Source organism: Brachyhypopomus gauderio, chromosome 15 (assembly GCF_052324685.1).
Source record: "Brachyhypopomus gauderio isolate BG-103 chromosome 15, BGAUD_0.2, whole genome shotgun sequence".
NCBI classification, from domain to species: domain Eukaryota; kingdom Metazoa; phylum Chordata; class Actinopteri; order Gymnotiformes; family Hypopomidae; genus Brachyhypopomus; species Brachyhypopomus gauderio.
In genome coordinates, this window is record NC_135225.1 from 16,428,019 (window position 1) to 16,450,820 (window position 22,802).

The 22,802-nt window shown below is 41.0% G+C and overlaps 1 protein-coding gene across 6 annotated transcripts; it reads right to left on the minus strand.

The window, feature by feature from the left end:
- Positions 1 to 122: 122 nt before the first annotated feature.
- Positions 123 to 20,847, minus strand: lhcgr (luteinizing hormone/choriogonadotropin receptor). Of its 6 annotated transcripts, XM_076973897.1 has the most exons (12): positions 18,570 to 18,674; positions 17,238 to 17,304; positions 16,426 to 16,497; positions 14,263 to 14,337; positions 13,282 to 13,356; positions 6,193 to 6,267; positions 5,717 to 5,794; positions 5,354 to 5,422; positions 5,181 to 5,255; positions 4,852 to 5,037; positions 3,066 to 3,131; positions 123 to 2,801 (listed from the first exon to the last, which is right to left on the minus strand). In XM_076973897.1, exons 1-12 carry the CDS (start codon positions 18,658 to 18,660, stop codon positions 1,559 to 1,561), a joined length of 2,172 nt encoding a protein of 723 aa, XP_076830012.1. In that variant the 5' UTR covers positions 18,661 to 18,674; the 3' UTR covers positions 123 to 1,558. The 6 variants fall into 6 exon arrangements, with proteins under 6 accessions (XP_076830012.1, XP_076830011.1, XP_076830013.1 ...); XM_076973896.1 differs by lacking the exons at positions 17,238 to 17,304; positions 18,570 to 18,674 and adding an exon at positions 20,579 to 20,847; XM_076973898.1 differs by lacking the exon at positions 13,282 to 13,356.
- Between the last annotated feature and the right edge of the window lie 1,955 nt (positions 20,848 to 22,802).

Consider the following 22,802-nt stretch of genomic DNA (forward strand, 5'->3'; position numbering starts at 1 on the left):
GTTTTAGTAGCAAAAGACAATAAGTAACAAAAAAAGCTTATGACGGACCATTTAATGTAATTCTTTGATTTTCCACAGCACGGCGCAATTTAGCTTAAACTCGCCAGGTCTCTAACCGAAGCTACGCTATCTTCATACACATTGTGTTCAAACAAGGTCAACGACAGAACACAGATTCATGGCCCTCTGACCTCTTTGAAGACAACAGTATGCTGTCATCTCAGAGATAAGACGTGAACATCCTTGAGATGTATGCACGTTTATTGTCCTTCATTACAATAAGCCTTAAAAATGTCAGAACATGAAACTTAATTTTAACAACTTCCAGATATGGTGCCGAGGTGAATAGGAGTATGAATATTTGTATGGCCTAAGTAGGCTCCAGGCTACTTAGACAATATGAACCTGTGAAATCTCCATTTATTTAATGTAACAAAAACAAGGCTATGGTGCAGTTCCATCTGTAACACTTTTAAGAAATACCTTTTTAAAGAATGGTGCCAGAAGACGTGAAGAGAAATGTAATTTGTATTTCTTACACTAAACATCGGCCTTAGCATAAGGTGTCAAAATTACTTTCATGTAGCCTCTGACAAAATTGATCATTCCCACTCCCTGCTCCTCTCTTGACATGAGAAAGCCTAGAGTCAAGTCTATGTCTCATAGGTTATAAATAAAGATATCTCATAATATGGCAGGACCCAGAAGATCCAGAAAAGCATCCTTGTGGATTATTAGCAGGTTTCGTAGGTTGTTTAATACTCTAAGACATACATAAAATGTATTCTGCTAAGATGGCTGGTTCAGAACAATGATCTGAACATATATGTTAAAAAAAACAATATTTACAATTTGTCTAAGCTTGTACTTTTGAAGGCATAGTTTTGAATTTTTCTGAAGCCATTGCTATACAGATTCCTAGGAGAACCAAATATACACAGTGTCAGTCATTTTTTTCTCAGTGTAAACAACGTCGATTGAACTGAATTGTATTTATTTACTGTTTGGACTGCTACTATCATGAAACTATTATGACTTTTCTTCTAGAGAATCTGGAGGACCTATTCTGTTGAACAGTGAGAGAATAATGAATGGCACCATCATGTGGGCAAAGTGTAACAAGCAAGATGCATTTAACTCAAAAATACCCACGCCCTTGAAAATGTTAATAGTCAGGCAAACAAAGACGTGATTGTTGTTAGAAGTCTAACAGAACATCAGTTCTTGTCTTTTATTAATTCTCCTCTCTGCTTCTCTCTTTAGGGATATGAATAAGCTCAGAATCAAGAGCCTGTTTCTAAATAAGTTAAAGTTAATAAATAAATTATGATTAATCCTACAGCTTGAGAAAAACAATAGCATTGTCTGAGAAAATAACTATTATAATTTAGCTGTTTCTACAGCAAATTCTACCCCTTCCTTTGTCAGAGCTGGGGGTTTTTATACTGGAGGGAAGCTTGGCTAACATAATGCACCATACAATATCACCCAGTGATGAAAAGATGAGAGCAGGACAAAGGACAAAGTGAAGAGTCTGGATGGGATGTGTGATATCTCCTCAGGTGTCTTTCTGCACACCCTCTATCTGCATTTGGGGCTTCTGGTGAGGAAAAGAGGACAGCCATGTGACAGTGCGAGGGGCCTTGCTGACTGAAGTACTTTTGCTGATTGACGTACTCTTGCCTTTCCTAGCATGCTCAGAGCAGTAGGTCTTTGTGCGGTACATGTGGGCTTTGTTCTTACAGCAACCAATGGAGCTTAGCAGTATGCAGGCATCCTTTCTGAAGGCCTTGGTGAAGATAACATAGAGAAAGGGGTTGGCACAGGAGTTGATGGGAAAGAAGAGCACCAGGAGAATCTTGGAGTTGGTGACTGTGATGAGGGGAACCTTAAAGGCTGCAGAGATGGCGAAGAAAGAGATGGGTGCCATGCAGAGGAAGTCTGTAAAGATGAGCACGGCCATGCGCTTAGCGATTTTGGCATCAGCAGTGCGGCCAGGCACCTCCGGGTGCTGTACGGCTGCATAGATCCGCACATAGCAGCCACAGATCACCAGGAAGGCCCCCACATTGAAGAGCAACAGGAGAATGACATAAGCTTGGGCCAGGGGTGTCTCGATGTCCATGGGCAGGCACATACTGACTTTGCTGTAACTGCTGACACCCACTAGGGGAAGCAGGGCCAAGACCAGGCAGAGTAGCCAGCCCACAGCCATGATGGCTGCAGCATGGGCCAGGCCCAGTCTGCGCTCTGGCCGTAGTGCATGGGTGATGGTATGCCAACGTTCTATAGTGATCGCACACAGAGTGTATACAGACAGCTCACCACCAAAGACAGACAGGAAGCCTGCAACACCACAGCCCGCACCAGTCTGCCACTCAATAGCATGCTGGCTGTAGTAGCCACGTGTGCGTAGGTCCACTGTGGCAATCATGAGCAGGTAGACACCAATGCAGAAGTCAGCAAAGGCCAGATGACACATGAGGAAGCGTGGGACAGTGAGTTTGCACCGGCTGGCGAAGAACACTAAGAGTACGGTGAGGTTGCCTACAATGGCCAGAATGTTGATGAACCAGATAGCCACACGCAGGAATCCAAACCCAGCAATGTCCTCACAGGGGTTAAATGCATCTGCTTCTGGGCTGCACTGAAGGGCTGGTCTAGATTGGCATATCTCCAATTCTGGGTACTCAAAGTCTACACTGCCAAAAATGGCTTCGACAGGAAGGGGCCTCAAAGTGTTGGTGGAAAATGGAACATTCACTGTTGTAGATTCACGAGAAAAAATCCCATCTGTGTTCCTAAACATGTAGTCATAAAGGGAAAAAAATGACAAAAGTGAATAAGTTACACAAATGTGTGTAAATCTATGCATACATGCAAGTTCTTAAAATACTATTATCTAGCTTTGCAGACATTTACATTTACGGCATTTAGCAGACGCTCTTATCCAGAGCGACTTACAAAAGTTACCAGTCTATGCAATATTAATATGAATATTAGGGAGTCTCAGTCTTCTCTGACCCACATTATTTTTAACAGCAGAGTTAAGTTGCATCCCGTACCTTGGTAATGAACTGTGCTCTTCACAGTATGAAGATCCATTTCTCTGCACTGAAGGTGAATATTCCCTGTTAGAGCATTAACAGGGCATAACTTTTCCTGAAAGATACTAACAAGGCCATAACAATTACAAAGTTATGTCTTTATATTTTTATAATAATGCAAAGTATGGCATCAAGCTACATTCTTCAACTCTAATATCTAAAATTACGATCAATGGTTCAACATCACAATCATATTGTCACGGTACGGCGGGCCCCCTACTGGTCGCCCCCGTCTACAGCGGCAGCTGTCCTGTCACGTGTTGCGTTGTGTTCGTCCCTGGGGTGGGCGGAGCCTGTGATGCATCTCACCTGAGGGTCGTTTGTTTGCCTATATATGTCTTGTCTTTGTACCAGTTGACCGCTGGTTATTATATCCTTAATTCGGATCAAAGTCACGGGGTTTTTGGTTTGCGCACTTTCTTCATTAAACCATACTTTTCCCCTGAGACTTGGCGTGATCGCTTCCATTTTATTTCGCTCACCCTGCCCGTCACACATAGAATAAACTAATCAGAAGTTATAAAAACTATTACTAATAATGTTACTAATACCCAGTGTTACGAATAAAGCCGTTAAATATAACGGCGTTAGGTAATGGCGTCATTTTGTCAGTAACGGGATAATATAATTAATTACTTTTCCTGTCGTTACAACGCCGTTGACGTTACTGGTCATTAAAAGCGGTGCGTTACTATATATTGATATACTAACACTAATCCGAGCGGACCGCTGCCCAGGCTAGTGAGGAGTAACAGATCTCGATAGGTCACAGTTCTCGGTGTAACACCTGTTTAACTTAACAAGTTAGTAAGCGAATCAGAGCCAGTGTTTTTACACGCGCGCCGAAGCACGCAAGTGACACGGAGAGACACGTGACACAAACGGAGAAGAGGCTGAAAGCAAGCCGAAGAAAAAATTACATTTTCAAGGTGGCGATATAAACATTATTTAAGAAAATACTTGAAGTTCCTGAATGTCTACCAGACTGGGTATTTTATTTATTTAATTAAGGATAGAGGTTTTATTGTTAAGTTTACTTTTGTTGTGAACAAACCAGTTGTCTCAGGTTGAGAGAATTTAATTTAATTTGATAGATGTAAATTCACTTTATATATAGTGTAACTGTTTACTTTAGCTGTTTTTTTTTTTACAAAGATTTGGGATTTTAAAGGATTTTATCCTGCACTGGTCTGTGGATGTGCAATAAATATCAAAAGTTTAACACCTTTCTGATCTACTCATTTCAACTGACTGTGAAAACTGCTTTTTCAAAAAAAATCCTTATTCATCGGCATATAACTTTTAACTGTAACGCAAATAGTTACTTTCCCTGGTAACTAGTTACTTTTATTATAGAGTAATTTAGTTACTAACTCAGTTACTTTTTTGAACAAGTAGTGAGTAACTATAACTAATTACTTTTTTAAAGTAACGTTCCCAACACTGCTAATACCTTGACCTGATTCAATTGACAATTATGTGCTTATGATAGGAATCAGATTTGTTATGAGGGCAAAAGTTAAAATATCTGCAGTGTAAGTATGTTTGCAGAGCTAGCAAATACTAATCTCATATTGCAGTACAAAATTATAGTAAGCTCACAAGATGACATTACGAGTGCACACTTGCTAAAGCAGGAGCCAATGAGAACCTATGCTAGGTGCTAATCAGAATGGGCAGATTAATAGTGATCAGGTCAGCAGCCTCTTAATGATAAATGTAGCGTGCATAATTTCAGAGGCACCTGCGAGTGTCCCAGGTGAGCAGTGTGCAGCAATGACTGGGATAGGTGAGGTGAGCTTCTCTCAAGTTCTCCAAGCTCTTTAGGGGAGGCAGCCTTTTCAGCGAGAAGGCCGAGCGCGCCAGTAGCATGTGTACGGACTGGAGTCCTCGAGAGGGCAGCGTCTCCAGAGCAGTAGATGAAACATCTCTGCGGTAGAGCAACAGTGCAGTGAATGCAGCAAAACTGGTAAATGTGATTTATTAAGCAGGATCAGATTTCCCAAAACAGATGCAAGCTCATCTAATGAAGCTAAATATATGATGTCTTAAGTTCTACAGGATATCTCTTACAATACAGCAGGGCCCCAAGCTCCAGAAAATGCATCCTTGTGGATTATTTGCAGGTTTCGGTTGTTCTTTAATACTCTAAGAGACAAATTGGGGAAAATATTCAAATGCATTCTGTTGATGAATTAGCAGATTCAGAACAATGATCGTAAATGTAAAAAAAAAGCAGTATTTACAATTTGTCTAGGCTTGTCCCATTGAAGGCATAGTTTTGAATTTCTCTGAAGCCATTGTTATAAAGATTCCTAGGAGAACCAAATATACACAGTGTCAGTTATAGATTTATTTATGAAATGGATTTATTTACTGTTTGAACAACTGCTATTAGGGTATCGTGATATGCTGGCTTTTCTTAGAGAATCTGGAGGACCTATTCTGCCAAACAGTGAGAGAATAATAATACCATCATATGGGCAAAGTACAACAGGCAAGATGCATTTAGCCCATAAGACACCATATGTTAATAGTCAAGGGACACAAAGAAGAAATTGTAGAATCAACTGCATTCGTTAGTAGTCTAACAGAACATGCCAACTAACATTGCAGTGTCTTCCCTCGTCATTCCAATGAAGGCATTTGATGGGATTGACTGTAGGTGGAGGTTGTCACAAATATCACTTTAAAATAAGAAAGAAGAAAGAGGTTGTATAAAACCTTAAAACACATAAAATAAACATTGCTTGTTGTTTTGTATGTCCATGTGAGACTGAAAATTCATGATATTCTTGTTCTAACCATTCAGTGATCTGATTCACACTGGAAAACCCACTTCTAATCTAATAATAAGCATGACTAATTCGATAATATGCAAATATCTGTTGCATTGTTGCTAGCTGTTTAGATGATCAATAACTGAAAAATTCTTCTCTTATGAACTGTTAGTAGCTTGTATACTAGATCATAACAGAAATATTTGGCATGGTGGACTAATGTGTAACGTGTAACAACCTTTTTATGTTCCTATCCCTTTATCTGACTCAAATATTCATAAAATCATATGACTTGTATAACTCACAGTATAAAATAGGCTTCAAGAGAAAAGATGGATGTCAGATCAGGAAATGCAGCAATCCCAGTATTGGATATGCTCCTGTGGAAATGAGAAGCAGTGAGATAAAGGAAACTGGCCATCATAACACAGATAAGAGAATTAGCCCCAACAATCCTTGAATAGTGGCTTCCACAAGCTAGGTTTTTTGTTTGTAGGAGAAGGTGTTATACCACAACTGGGATCCAGATTTGAAGAAGTGTTGCCAGACAAAGACAAAAGATATGTAAGCCTACATTTAATCATACTAGCAGTTTAGCTAATCAAATGTGAATTTATGCAATGGTGTCGAAACAGCTTTAAGAACATTCCAAGGTTGATGGTTAGCTCTAGTTGTATCAGATACCAGGAGATTTAAAGGAAACCTGTCCAGTACCATAAATCCAGGCTGAAAATAACATAGCAAGTCATGTGATTTCAGCAAGTTAGGTTTTTCATATAGTTCATGCTCAGCTGTAGAGTTAAACTGTGGAATTTTCTTCACAATGATGACTAAAACTACTGCATGTTCAACTGAAAATATCCATGCACTCTCACAGGTGTGATGACTTGCAGTACTATCATTTTGTCATGTTACGGTCCCCGAACCCTCCCTTTGGGGCGTGTGTTTACATCGTCTTCGTCTACTCGTCTGCGTCTACTCGTCTGCGTCAGTGGATCTCCGTGGGTGCAGTTACGTCCTGTGATAATCCGTCTCACCTGTGGCTCGTCTCGTCATCACGTGGGGTTTATGTAGTTTGTCTATTTAATGTGCGTTCGCGCAGTGTCTTGTGCTCGTCGTTGTTTGAGTCTACGTGTCTCTATATGTCTGAGTGTTAAACGTGCGCTGTCTGTGCTATCTTTGTCAAGACGAATAAAGTAACGTCTGTCGCAAACAGGATTCCGTGTCTCGTCCTTCACCCAGTCGCCAGCGTTACAGAACGACGAGCCGAAGGAGACACCATGCCAGGCTATGCCAAGAAGGGGAAGAGGCCCAGCAAGCACCACCATGCCTCTTCCCCTGCACAGCACCGCGGAGCCCCAGTCACCCTTGAGGCGATGCAGCAGGACCCGTTGTGTGACATTATGCTGCTTCAAATCAAATCAAATCAAATCAAATTTTATTTATATAGCGCTTTTTACAACAGTTGTTGTCACAAAGCAGCTTTACAAGTGCCGAGTCCTAGCCCCCAGTGAGCAAGCCAAGGGCAACAGTGGCAAGGAAAAACTCCCTAGTTTTTTTGCATGAGGAAGAAACCTTGAGAGGAACCAAGACTCAGGGGGGGAACCCATCCTCCTCTGGCCGACACCGGTCACCATGACAACAACAACAATTTATACAGAAAGAAGAGAAAGAAAAGGAAAAATATGTAATAATGTCCATCATGGTGTAGGCATCCGGTTAGGCAGGAGGTGGCTGGCCCAGGATGGATCGCTTGTCTCTCCTCATCTGATTATTCCTCAAGCAGGCGGGCAGCCATGTGGAGAAATGAAACAGGGAAAATTAGAGCTGTACGGGGACATATACAGGACAGCTTCGGGCTCGGGAAGCAGAGATGGAGGAGATGGCGGACTATTTCCGCGAGACCACGATACGGATGTGGAAGGAACGTCACCCCTCTCCCTCCAGAGATATTTCACCTCTGCGGGTAGGCTCCCTCGAGCTCTGCTTCACGGAGAAGACCCCTGAGAGCGAGTTCGAGGGGGCGGACTCTCCAGGCGAGGAGGAGGAGGAGGAAGAGGACCATTCACCCTCTATATGCTTCGCACCCCGCGCCCACCGTGGATTACGGTGAGGGTGAGGAGGAGGAAGAGGACTACCCTCTGTCCGTGTGCTCCACTCCCACCGTAGATTATGGTGAGGAAGAGGAGGAGGAAGAGGACTACCCTCCGTCCATGTGCTCGGGTGGCTCCGAGCGCACGGAGGAGGAGGAGGAAGAATGTCTGCCCAATTCGGAGCTCTCCGCCGGGACCGTGAGGGGGAGGAACAGTCCGGAGGTGGGTGTATCCCCCGAACGCTCCAAGGGAAGCGACATGGACTACTCCCGGGGTGGCAGCCCAGAGGAGCCCATGAACTGGAGCCTGGGCAGTGAGGAGGAGATGGAGGTCGAGGAAGACGCTCCCGCTGCCAGGTCCAGAGGGCTATCGCTAGGCGGAGGGGGATTACCCAGTGGACCGAGAGGAGAGAGAGAGCACGAGCGGCGCTCTCCTGCAGCGCCGCACCCGGTGGAGGGTTTGCAGCGAGGGTGGGAAGAGGACCGCCCACCGTAGCACCTGCAGCTCCCGCAGCTCCCGGTTTCTCTCCACTGGCCGCTCTCCTCCTGGTGCGCAGCCTGGTGCCGTTTACATGTTTGTCTGTCCCTGTGTTCGTGAATGTTCCCGTATGTCTGCCTAATCCCCTTTTTCATTTCATGCCTCTGTGTGTTAATGTTCCTGTTTGTGTGTTTGTAAACGTCCCGTTATGTGTGTCTATCGTCTTTTCCCCTGTCTTCCCAGGGAGGGTTTTCTAGGCTGTTCGTGGCGGACTCGCCACCGAGGGCGGTCATCTCCCAGACGCAGGACTGGGCGCTTCGGATCCGCCCATCGACGTGAGTTCGGGGCACTTGGTCCTGTTGGCACCCCGGGACGGGTAGTGCCCTTGGTGGGGGCGTCTGTCACGTTACGGTCCCCGAACACTCCCTTTGGGGCTCGTCTCGTCGTCACGTGGGGTTTATGTAGTTTGTCTATTTAATGTGCATTCGCGCAGTGTCTTGTGCTCGTCGTTGTTTGAGTCTACGTGTCTCTATATGTCTGTGTTAAACGTGCGCTGTCTGCGCTATCTTTATCAAGACGAATAAAGTAACGTCTGTCACGAACAGGATTCCATGTCTCGTCCTTCACCCAGTCGCCAGCGTTACACATTTTGATAACTGTAATGCGGTACGATTCGGGCGCGAACCCACCACAATGTTTTTAAGATAAATGAACCCAAAAGCCTTTCCACAGAAAAAAAATTACTAAAACCTCCACCAAAAGGACTGCAGGAAATGCACCAAAAGAAAAACACCATTGTAACGAGATATGGGGAGAAAACCAGGGCAAACTAAAGAATGCAGAATGCTCAACGCGTGAAATAAACTGGACTGCAGGTCACCACTGCTGATTGTGATCACGTAAATTGCGACTACTTTAGACGAGAGCCGGCACGCGAGCCCAATGGAGGATAGGTTCCCTTTTGAGTCTTGGTGCTCCCGAGGTTTCTTCCTAATCCTCACCATCATGGGGAGTTTTTCCTTACCACTGTCACCTTTGGCTTGCTCATTAGGGATCTGGACCCATAAGATTGTAAAGCTGCTTTGTGACAACATGTGTTGTGAAAAGCGCTATATAAATAAATTTGACTTGAATTTTGACCTCCAATTTGGTACAAACCAGGGCCTCCTGCAATGCTTCAAAGGCCGTAGCCATAAATTGTTGACGGGGGGGGGGGGGGGGTTGAAATGGACACAGCGAGAAAAAAAGACAGATGTAAAGTGTGCAGAAACAGTCTAAATAGTCAGTTGAACTAACCTAGTGAAAACCGGGACATTATTTGATTTTTTTTTCCTGGGACCAAATATTAAAAAGAAGGACAGTCCCGGGAAAACCGGGAAAGGTGGCAACCCTAACATGACCCTAGATTTAGATACGCTTTGATCGTAAATACAGTATAGAAAAAAACTAACAATGTTCTCGTGCGTGCATACAGCGTGAGAAAAAGTGATTGCGTTGCCGAGATGGGCTGCGGTGGAGGCTGTGCTGCCTCAGTTTATCATACACAACACTCCACAACACTCCACTGTGCTGCCACTGCTCCTCCGCGCACCGTGCGAAATAATAAAAAAGTCGGTCGTAACTCTGGTTCGTTGTTAACCAGACCCGTCGTTAAGCAGGGACTCACTGTAGTTGCATACCCACTACACCCCCAGATTCAGGGTGGTAAAACATATTACAAATGGTTTGCGCAAAGTGTTCGTATGATGAACACAGTTCTGGCTGATTCTCCTAGAGGGGCATAGCCCAGGTCAGAGCCTTGCTGCCACTTTGGCTCTGTTAGTGGGAAAACGCGAGGGCTGCTGTTCAAAAACAAGTGAACAATGAAACAAGAAGCCTCTGCATTTCTCGGGGTACTCTGCATAGCGCGGGAGACGGCAGAGCGGGTTCCAACTGAGCCACCGCTGCAGGAGGTTCAGTGGGTGGAAGGCTAACAAGGTTACTGGGCAACTGTCTTGGTTGGCTAGCAGCCTGCATGGCAACCACCACATTTTGGAGTTGCTGGAGTGTTTGCTCGTGCCTGCCGATCATTTGCCCTTGTCTTGACAGCACTGCATTTTTAATTCTTCAATTTCTTGTGGCGCAGCTGGGTCCATCATGGCTGAGTTGTACTGTAATGCTGTAGGATTCGGGAGTGAATCCACCGCAAGGTTTATATAATAAACGAACCCAAGAGCTTTTCCACAGAAAACTAACTAAAACCTCCACCAAAAGGACTGCAGGAAACGCACCAACAGAAAACACCACCGGTACAAGGTACAGGGAAATAACCAGGGCAAACTAAAAAATATGGAATGCTCAACGTGTAAAATAAACTCGACAGTAGGAACTGTATGGGAGAAATTAAAGAACTAAAGATGCCAGGGGAAGTAACTGGCTGGTAGGCAAACACCACTACAAATTCAAAACCCTTCCCAACAAAAACAAAACCAGACAGATAAAATAACAGCAAAGGAAAACTTGAGAAAGGCCAGGAAGCGGCACAGGAGTAAAATACTTGAACGAGCAAGGTAAGGGAAGGAGCAAGTGAGAGACTGGTGACGAGATTGCAACATGTTACCGATAAGTTAGGTTGACTATGTGCGCATAACGTAGGGCAATAAACAACTCAGCAGTGAGACACTGCAACTGTCTTCCTTAAGTAAGAGGAAGGACAGCTGCAGGTCATCACTGTGATCACGCTAATTGCAACTACTTAGACAAGAGCTATCTCGCGAACTCTCCCCTGTGGCGGCAGGTTGGACAACCCTGGAGCCAGCCCTGAGAATAACCCAGTGCAGGGGAGCAGATTATTTGCATTCTATTGCCAGTATTTAAACAAGAAATTCTTAGCATTGCTCTCCACCACATATCCACAACCAACATTGATTTGTTTATTAATCCTTTCTTAAAACAAAAACAGAGTCAGTATTGTTTCAGGTTGTCTATGAAGTAAAGAAAATTCATGGTCAGAGAAAGGTAAATCACTTAAGCTAGGTCAGCCCATACACACGTGGACAAAATTGTTGGTACCCCTTGGTTAATGACAGAAAAACCCACAATGGTAACAGGAATAACTTTAATCTGATAAAAGTAATAATAAATAAAAATTCTATGAAAATGTACAAATGAAAGTCAGACATTGCTTTTCAACCATGCTTTAACAGAATTATTTAAAAAAATAAACTCATGAAACAGGCCTGGACAGAAATGATGGTACCCTTAACTTAATATTTTGTTGCACAACCTTTTGAGGCAATCACTGCAATCAAACGATTCCTGTATCTGTCAGTGAGACTTCTGCACCTCTCAACAGGTATTTTGGCCCACTCTTCATGTGCAAATTGCTCCAGCTGTCTCAGGTTTGAAGGGTGCCTTTTCCAAACGGCATGTTTCAGCTCCTTCCAAAGATGCTCAATAGGATTTAGGTCAGGCTCATAGAAGGCCACTTCAGAATAGTCCAGTGTTTTCCTCTTAGCCATTCTTGAGTTTTTAGATGTGCGTTTTGGGTCATTATCCTGTTGTAAGACCCATGACCTACGACTGAGACCAAGCTTTCTGACACTGGGCAGCACATTTCTCTCTAGAATCCCTTGATAGTCTTGAGATTTCATTATACCCTGCACAGATTCAAGACACCCTGTGCCAGATGCAGCAAAGCAGCCCCAGAACATAACAGAGCCTCCTCCATGTTTCACAGTAGGGACAGTGTTCTTTTCTTGATATGCTTCATTTTTCCATCTGTGAACATAGAGCTGATGTGCCTTGCCAAAAAGTTCCATTTTTGTCTCATCTGTCCATAGGACATTCTCCCAGAAGCTTTGTGGCTTGTCAACATGAAGTTTGGCAAATTCCAGTCTGGCTTTTTTATGTTTTGTTGTCAACAATGGTGTCCTCCTTGGTCGTCTCCCATGAAGTCCACTTTGGCTCAAACATCGACGGATAGTTCGATCTGAGACTGATGTTCCTTGAGCTTGAAGTTCACCTTGAATCTCTTTAGATGTTTTTCTTGACTTTTTTGTTACCATTCGTGTTATTCATCTCTTTGATTTGTCATCAATTTTCCTCCTGCGTCCACGTCCAGGGAGGTTGGCTACAGTCTCATGGATCTTAAATTTCTGAATCACATGTGCAACTGTAGTCACAGGAACATCAAGCTGCTTGGAGATGGTCTTATAACCTTTACCTTTATTAGTGAACACACCTTGATTTAACATGTCCATTTGGTCACATTATTTTCAGGGGTACCATCATTTCTGTCCAGGCCTGTTTCATGAGTTTATTTTTTTAAATAATTCTGTTAAAGCATGGTTGAAAAGCAATGTCTGACTTTCATTTGTACATTTTCATAGAATTATTATTTATTATTACTTTTATCAGATTAAAGTTATTTCTGTTACCATTGTGGGTTTTCTGTCATTAACCAAGAGGTACCAACAATTTTGTCCACGTGTGTAGATTTGTTTGGCTAGAACCTATATCTGTAAAAAAATATATCATGCATAATACATCTCACACACAAAAAAACCCCAACAATCGAAGTTTGAACCAAATAACTGAACCACAGCTCCTGAGAGAATTATAAACATTATTGATAACAGGCATAGATAGTGATACCAAATTGGTATTGTGCCATATTGTTTGCATTAAAACTAGCCTTTTTTAAATGCTGCACAATTTAATCAGTCTTATGAAAGTCTGAGAACAAGAAGGTTCTGTTTCATGATTGGAACTGTCTAAACTCATTTAGACCCTTTAGATACGATAGCAAAATTATTCAGAAGTAAGAATAAATGTGATTCTCACAGATATCTCAGTTTGGGTAGTTTGTTGAAGGCCCGTTTGTGGATGTAAACCAGGCTCCTTGTATTTTGGATTGATCTGCAGGCAAATCACACGAGTCAAAGTTCATGAAGAAACATTAATAACTCTGATTGTCAAGAGCTTAGCATTTTTATACAGAATATGTTGCAGATGTTTTGCACTTGCTAACTGGTTGATGTAACATTGAGGCGAGGAAGCAGGAAGCCGAGGCAAGAGCAGGCTATATTCGCACGTTTATGAGACACCTCACGGTAAATGTTGAAAACACCAACAATCTTGCAGGACCACATCTGACAAGAACTGGCAACGACGCAGTCTAACACTGTGACGTTACAGCCCCTTACCCCGTGTGTTTATGTTGTATGCGTCTAGTCGTCTGCGTGTGTGGATCTTCATGGGTGTGGTTGTGTCTGAGTGTGTTCATCAGTCTCACCTGTGGCTCGTCTCGTGATCACACAGGGCTTATGTGGTTTGTCTATTTAATGTGCGTTCGCACAGTGTCCCGTGCTCGTCTTTGTCAGAGTCTTACACGTAGTGATTTGTGTATGTTATACGTGCGCTGTCTGCGCATTTGTTTAAAATAATAGTACCGTCAGTGTCTGCAAGAGTGGACTCGTGCCTCGTCCTTCTCTCCGCACCCACCATTACGAACACACTTAAACATTTTAAATACATGAACATAATCAAGACACAAGTGCAACACATTAACAAGACAAGTGACATGAGATACAAATAATGGAGAGACATACATACACATTAACAAACACGCATATAAACATACTGTAAATAGACACAAATGAACATACAACACCAACATGCCCAAGGGAGGAGCTGCGCTGTGACAGATGGATTAGTCCCATTCTAACTGATCATGTTACCTCATCCCCAAATCCCATGCCATATTAGCTAATTGTTCACAGATGTACACATGAAAAATCACTATGGCTGGTCTTTAACACCTACATCTCTGAGAGGTTAAGAAGGCTGTTGAAGGCTTGAGTTTCAATGGTCTCCAGTGTGACACTCTGAGCAATTTCTCTGAAATCACAAAGTAATTTAAGGTAAGAGGTAAAAATTATAAAGCATCAATGTATATTTGGCTTCCAGGAAAAAAGAGTGGCAGCTAAAAGTCAATTATTGTTGATCAAGTGAAGTTTCATATGCTCTGCAAAATCCAAGTCAAGGGTCAAAACTGTAAAGCTGTACTGACTCCAAAGTTCAAATTACCCAGAATTTCATAATGTTGATTCATTACTACACAAATAAGGCATAAAATGTTTATTTGTAAGTGGATTTACTAGTTTTTACCATAAAAAGGCATACAACATAAAACTATGAATGTATTAATTGTATTATACATTACATATTTAAATATCAAATGCAAACCTGATTTTAAACATGTGTAATACAGCATCCAGCATTCAAACAAGGCTGACGGTACACTGAAGTAGATCTTTAATTTTGATTTATTACTCAGGGTTCTTTTTATGTACAACTGTGATTCATTTTTGGTCTTAATTTACAAAGTTCTGCTTCGAAATTTGTCATATTACACTAGTTCAGTAAGAAATATGAATCATCATAAAACATTTATGCAATTAACTTAATTCCTCTACAATTGTGCCTCCCTTCCAGGAAGAAAAATCTGATATAGAAGGGTGAAATTAAGGGAGCTTTTAAAATATACCTCAAACATATGTCAGAGCAGTGTTCATTCATTGTACATATACTACAATATCAGCATAGAAGAAAAGTTGAATGCCACTGCAAGCTCTTTACTAAAAACCACAAAGTCTTGTAAAGGTGCTGCACACAGCCAACAAACAAAATGGAGCCAAATTAATAGGTAAATGGGGGAGGATAGCCAAACAGCATGAACAACACAATGACAGTAACCACACTGCCTACTACATCCTAATAAGCCTTAAAGAGACATGGCTAAATTGGACCAATACTCCCACAAAAATCAAACTTTTCAAAATCTGCTCATTCATGAAATAATCCAATCAGTTAATTGTGTAGTAGTGGTACTGTGCATTTAATTATACGGATATGAGTCAGAAACTACACTTCAAACATTCTAGGATTTTCACACACATAAATCTGAATAGATTACATGGAATAGTTAAAAAAAAACTTGTAGGAAGGTAATGATACCTCATATGAAAACTTTTAACAATTGTGGTGAGCATAAAAACATCTCAAAATATACAACACATCAAAGCTTGATGTGACTGAAACAGAAGACCACGTTATGTTCCCCACTGGGTCCAAGAACAAGAATCTTAGGCTATAGTGGGGCACACGCTCACCAAAAAATCATTTTGAATCCTGGAAAAATGTTGCCTGGTCTGATGAATGCCCATTTTTGCATAATAGGGTTAGATTTTGGCATAGACAATATGAATGAAAGCATCCATCCTGATGTGTTCATCTGCTGTTGGGGTGTGTAGGTGGTGATGATATAAATATTGTCTTGTGCGCATTTGGCCATGTTTAAATGGCAACTTCCGCTTTAATAATGTGCCATGTCGCAAAGTACTAATTATATTAGCCTGGTTTCATGACTATGAGTTCAATGTGCTTTAATTACCTCCCCAGTCACCAGACCAGAATGTCAAGAGGGGAATAAGGAGTTTTACTGGAGATAAGTTAAATAAAATATTCTACATAGTGTAATGATTTCTGAGGGAAAATAGTTAGAAAGTGGATTGAAGAGGCCAATGGTAGGTTTAAGAGTAAGCGTTTGCCCAAGTTTTTATCAGTTTTACCAACACTACAAAATCATTTTTGAAATTATAACCAATTTTGAATTATTGTTATCAGGGCCGGAGTGGGCTCCTTTTTCAGCCTGGGAGTTTCATGCCCAAATCCGACCCAAAATAATTTTTCCCTGCCAATCGGCCCAAACTAGAGATTGACATGGGCCGGCCCATCGGGAATCCTCCCGAATCTCCCGATTAGCTACTCCGGCTCTGATTGTTATCTCCAGTTCATGTACATTTAGACTTTTCTCTTTCTCTTGCATTCTTTTTTTAATCCTAGCTCTAAAGCAAAGTGGTGCTCTATTTTATTTATGAATGAGGTCAAAATCTTACATTGTAATGACACTCCTCAGATACTCACATTCTTTTTACACATCTCAGTCCATCAAAGCTGAGGTTTGGAATACTCTTCAAGCGGATATAGTTCAAAACACTGGAAAAAAAGATTGCATACATTAGTGTAAAAACTTTCATGACAAACCTTCAAGATACATTAGCATCCAAGAACAAGACAGAGGTAAAAAAAAAGGCCCCTCCCCCAGCACAAACCTGAAGTGCAAAAGGAATTACAGAAGGCATCACTCGATAAAATTCCCAGCATCTGCTGATGTGTATGGGCTACAGACTTCAGGTAGTCATCAATTTGAAAAGGATTTGCACTGAAATGTTAACTATGACTGTATGGCTTAAGCAGAGGCTGACCTAAATTGTTTTTTAAAACACTTTGGCAAAATTGTCTTTATATCTTGGGAGTAAAGTACTTTGCTCTATGGAAAAATGCCTTTGTGACTTTCCTGAGTTCAGTAAAGTTTATCATGAAATAACTTTTATGATACTTTCATTGATACTAATCAATCACAGACCTTCCCTGTCTTGGTTTGTGCATGCAGAGCACACAAAATAGCTAGTCTAAAATAATCTCTTGTTAGGAGACGTTTGGGAGAAAGGTTTCACAAATGTTTAGATGGGAGAAATGAGAATAAAGGGGGATGAAGAGACTTTAGTAAGTGTTCTATAATTAAATATTTTTATGTAATTTCTCAGTCTTTGCTTCTTTTCAAACCCAGGGTGCTAAAATGCAGAAAAAAACAAAACAATGCGTTCCTGGTCAATTACTTATAGTCCACAATATATATTATTCTGTAATTATATATAAGGTGCCTGTTTCCTTACAACTGTTTGATATTCCATGATTTCCCATCATAAGCTTGAAGGCAGATGAACTCCAGGCTACAGGCACCTACAATAATGGAAGAGCAAATGCTTGATATAAATTCTTGGATGATTTGCTATATGTATGAGACCCTAAATGCTTTCAAAGTAGTTGAAGCTGACTTGTTAGTTGTACCTGTTCTTTATTGCAGCTTCAACAATGCTTACATGGTACAAGAAGGTTTTGACCATATGTGACTTTTTAGGATAACTTGAATCTCATAATATTTACTGACATTTTATAGCAACATAATATATGTGTAGTGTCTCTTCTTACAAATTGTTTTCTATAATCTTTTTGATAAGCCTCAAGGAAGTCTGCTGTATATCTCGCTGCCACAGACACACAGCCCAAACAATGTCAATCATTTTGCACAGATCCTTGTTGCGTAGGACCACAAAATGGTGGATGGTCAAAGAAGAAGCAAAGAAGAAGCAATCCCAACATTATATATATACATTTTCTGGTTAGAAATCAAAGTGATTTTATCTGTTTGTATTCTTTTAATTTTGATATTGTAGACTCCTGGTGCAGTTTGTTTAGGAATTGGTAAAGCACCAGATAAAAAATTGTAAGTCATTTTCTTTCAGATGCTTCATTACTTGCCTAATTAATTTATTTGGTTTTTTTTTTGTGCCATAGGTTTCCATGTCATACAGTAGGCCTTGAGTGAGAGCACTGTTGTCAGTTTCACCATAACGCAATGGAGACTAATGAAAGCAATACATCTGAATTCAAGCAAGAGAAAGTCAAGTGTGGTTAGACAGAAGAGTGAGGCGGAGGAAGGCAGCAGAAGAGTGGGATGGCAAGACTGGGAAAGGAACCAAGGCTTCATAAAATAGGGTTTGATGTGCCTAATATAATTGCCTAATAGGGATGTATCTGCTTAATATCCATCTGAGCACCATTTCATAATTTTGAACTGTTTGATTAACCATGACTCTTTGATTGCCCTTGGAATAAAGACGTTTTTCACTCCTGCCTTTTTGTGTGACTTCCTGCTAGGTAAAACTGTATGTTGTACTGACTGAATATACAGTACATTGTGAGTGTTGATTACATAACTTAGACTGAAATATATAGGCCCTATAATTAATTTTGTTAAAAAATATATGGCAAATTATGTATTATGCATGAAATGCCCCTTTCAGCATGTCATTGATTGTTCTGATGCCCTTGACTGATTCCAGCTCTTATCATGACTCAAGGACTTGGCTGTCTGAGATACAGGAGATGATTTAAGTGCTCAAGGACATTAAATGCACATGTTATTCATTTTCACCAGGCACTACCTTCCATACTCCTGTAACAAGTCTGATCTTGAGGCCGCATGACCAAAGGAGTATCCGCTTTTGGCAAAACAACTTGACCTTCCTTCTCCATAGTTTTCACACTTGACCACAACCCACTTATTTGCTCCTCTCAAAAGAAGAAAGTGCTGTCTTTCTGAAAAAAAAGCAAATATGGACTTTTCGGTGGCTAGAAATAGAATTTCTATGAAATTCCCAGAATGAAAGGGGAATTGCGGTCAAAATCCTTTAATATGTGCCCCATCTAAACAGGGCAATGCACTAGATAACACAAGAATACTGACAAAACACAATTATACTGGCCAAAAGCTGTGGATAGAATTACATTCAGAAACAAATCCTGTGGAAATAAAAGGGCAAAGGGCTACTAACAAATTATCCAAGACAACTTCCTTAAATTGGCAGTGAAGAAAGTGAGCAAATCAAACACTCTCTCTCTCTCTCTCTCTCTCTCTCTCTCTCTTGCTCTTTCTCACCCTCTCCTATATAGAGCAGTGCTACTAATCGGACAAAAAATTAAATACCTTAAATAATGAAAAATATGCCTCCATAAGACCAATGAAGAGTCTTGCCAAACACAAAATGTATTTATTTAATTGAACTATAGATTAAAGCCATTCCTGAATTACTCTCAAAATGTGAAACAAGGATACACCTAGCATATTATTTACAAACAATAACATACAAACATTATTTGTAATGTTCTTAAAAATGTGTGCAGCTATCCCAGGTAGCAGAGATTTTTCCCCAGAGAAAAATATAATTAAACTATTGTCTGATATTCCTGGTGTTATGATATTCAAATTGACATACTGTGTATAATGGAAACGCTAGCATGTACATTAGCATTTAGCATGTTCTATATTTTATTAACTTAATTATTTAAATAAATTTTCATAAGCTAAATTTACCAATGTGAAAATAATTAAAGTAATTCAACATATGGTCTCCCGGAGGTTTTTATTCAAATAGCAGTTTGTTTTTGGTTATTTTGTCTCTGTATTTTTTTTTTTAAAGAGAAACACTATAACTTTGAACATTAAAGTATAATAAAGCTCATTCGGTAATAGGAGGATTAACACAATCAAATCATTTGCTATATGTTCACTTTAATTAACATTCATTTACATATCAGAATAGGTTAGTTGTAGCAAAATAGTGTAAAAAAGACAATTGCAAGACAATTAGTATAGCTAAGTCCGCAGCTACCGCCTGCTCTGAGGTCAGTTGAGAACCTGTTTCATCGCTGTGTCTTCATTGGGGTAGCTTTTGAATTCAAGATCTTCACTCCACCGTCGCTGTTTCAGCATTAAAATCCATGACTGTACGATTTCCCCAATACGTTGGGGAAAATAAACTTCCGAAACTACCGAGGTCTTGGTGTCCATAGTTAGCAAAGGCCCTCCTTGCACTGAATTAAGTCAAGACACGGATCATTTTAAATGAGTTATTGGAATGATTCTGTTATGAATGAACACCGTTCACGAAAAATAGGCGTGTGCGTCCGTTTTTCTATTCTTGAGAGCACAACATAGTTTCTCTATAATCTAGTTCACTTATACTACATCCATGGCCATTTAAACATAAAATTTATTAGCTTTTTTACATTTTTACTGTATTTTATGTCATTTAAAAATCCCCACGGTGCGTGGTCATTCACCACAGGTTACTACACACACTCAGCATTCATACGGTGAATTTACAGAGCTGCACTGTACTGAAGCATGTATAGTATCAAACGGAAAACATTTAAAGAGCATAATAAGGTAATCGTTACATCGGTACAAGTATTAAATTAACATGTATTTTCGTGCGTAATTGCGCAAACATGGGTGAATGAAGGAAGCGCATACAAGAAGGAAGCGTCTTGTCTATTTCATGTCTCTTTACTTATTTCACTGTCCTTGTATTTGATATACTGTGCCAAATATTTCAACATTATTATTAAGGAGATCTCAAAATGGGGAAAAGTAACATCCCTTTTCACTTACAGTCTGCTGTATGTCCCGTGCTGCTTCAGTGCCATGGCCTCTGTCACAGCGTTGCAATTAATACTTTTGATGGAACACCGACAAATCTCCGGACACTCGAAATTCAAACAACAACAGTAGCGCATTGCAAAGGTTAGGATCCAAAGCGATATCCTCATTGTCTAGACTTTTTTTCCTGTTCGATTAATTTCCGTTATTTTGTGGAAGATTATCAAAGGGGCGGAATGCACTAGACATTAATTTTGTTCTCCCCACATTCCTTCTCTAAAATGAAAGATAAAGACAGTGCACAGGACGTCGCGGACCATTTATTTTTACAGTATGCCTGTGAATTAGTTTTTAAAAAGTGATGTGCGCATTTTGTTTGGATTCCTATTAAGAATGTGCTCCCCCTGCCGAATGAAATAAGCTGTACTGTTAGCTAAAGCCGGTGCCAGAGTGGGGAGGTAGTGGTCTCAGTCTCAGTAGTGGCTCCCAATTAAAATAATTGTATTAATCAGTAGAGTACTGCACAGGCTTGCTCCTGATTACCTCCAATTATTTGCTATTATGAAACCCCACATCTACTAAGATCACAGGATGCTGGCTTCTTATTAGTTCCAATAATTAATAAGGTAAGAGCAGAGAGAAGAGCCTTTTCTTACTACAGGATAACCTTCCAGAATGTGTCCAGGACTCTGCCACAGTCTCAATCTTTAAGTCTAGGTTGAAAACTTATTTACTTTAGCATTTGGTAATTAATATGCCCTCTAAGATAAAGGTTACAGATCCAGAGGTTCATGGGCTAAGGGTTTTATGGTGAACTGGTGCGTAAGTTTGTTGACAGTGTAGTGGATGGATGCCAATGTCTCAGGATGATCCCAAGTTTGTGTTACCTTCTGGAGTTGCTGCCACACTCCAGAAATGTTTATATTTCCCCTATCCCACATATAGTCCCATGCAAAATTGTCCCTGTTTTTTCCAAATGGTTGCCCTCTTACCCAAGAAATACTGAGACGGGGAGAGATGATCCTTTCCTGTTATCCACCCTTGGCCAGCCACCTCCTGCATAACCAGCTATAGATGAAGGATCAATCCACTGCCCTGGCCCTTCTCACCACCCCAAATTCCCCCCTGCTATGGATGATTTGTGCTTTATGATATGGCGCATTATCCTGCCATCAGAAAATAGGTACACTGTGGTCATAATGGGATGGACATGGTCAGCAACAATACTCAGGTAGGCTGTGGCATTGACACAATGCTCAGTTGGTATTAATGGGCCCAAAGTGTGCCAGGAAAATATCACCAACACCGTTGCACCACCACCACCAGCCTGAACTGTTGATACAATGCAGGATGGATCCATGCTTTCATGTTGTTGAAACCAAAATTCTGACCTTACCATCCAAATGTGGCAGCAGAAATCATGAGACCCATTAGACCAGGCAATGTTTTTCCAATCTTCTATTGTCCAATATTTGTGAGCCTGTGCAAATTGTAGCCTCAGTTTCCTTTTCTTAGCTGACAGGAGTAGCACCCGGTGTGGTCTTCTGCTGCTGTAGCCCATCTGCCTCAAGGTTCGACGTGTTGTGCATTCAGAGATGCTCTTCTGCTTGCCTCAGTTGTAACGAGTTATTTGAGTTACTGTTGCAGTTCTATCAGCACAGAACTGCCACTTACTGGATATTTTCTCTTTTTTGGACCATTTTCAGCAGTTTCTGAAATACTTAGAGCAGCTTACTCTCTACCACATCCCCATGGGGGACTGAATGGGGTGCAGGAAGAGGAGAGAGGACAGACCCTAGTGATGGTGCACCATCCACCACTGGGCAAGCACACACATATTCATGCATACACTCAGACAACTGTTTTTATTTAACATGAAGAGACACATAGTCACACACTCTGGGAGAGTTTTTAATTTTTTTGTCAGGGAATGCCAGTTTACCTAACCCCCATGTTTTTGGACTGTGGGAGGAAACCAGAGACCCCGGAGGAAACCCACACAGACAGTGGGAGAACATGGAAACTCCACTCAGAATCCATTTGGAATTATATGTTCAAATATTAAAAAAACACAAAATTACGAGTTACTGCATCTATGGAATTGTAGTAGTGTTACGCCAGCAAAAATGTAAATTATAGTATGCATCTACAGTTCAAAAGTTGATTCAAAAGAACAGCTGAATGACATCGTTCAGGTTTCCTCTGTGACAACTCCAGGTTTCACATTTATTTAAAA

What these genes read in the sequence shown, in the direction of transcription:
- lhcgr (XM_076973896.1), bottom strand. Translation starts at nt 20,736, where the DNA reads ATGAGGATATCGCTTTGGATCCTAACCTTTGCAATGCGCTACTGTTGT. An exon ending in ACGAGGGAAGACACTGCAAT is followed by an intron (nt 5,423 to 5,716) that starts GTTAGTTGGCAT and finishes TGGTTCTCCTAG; the next exon opens with GAATCTTTATAACAATGGCT. An exon ending in GAGCACAGTTCATTACCAAG is followed by an intron (nt 2,802 to 3,065) that starts GTACGGGATGCA and finishes CTACATGTTTAG; the next exon opens with GAACACAGATGGGATTTTTT.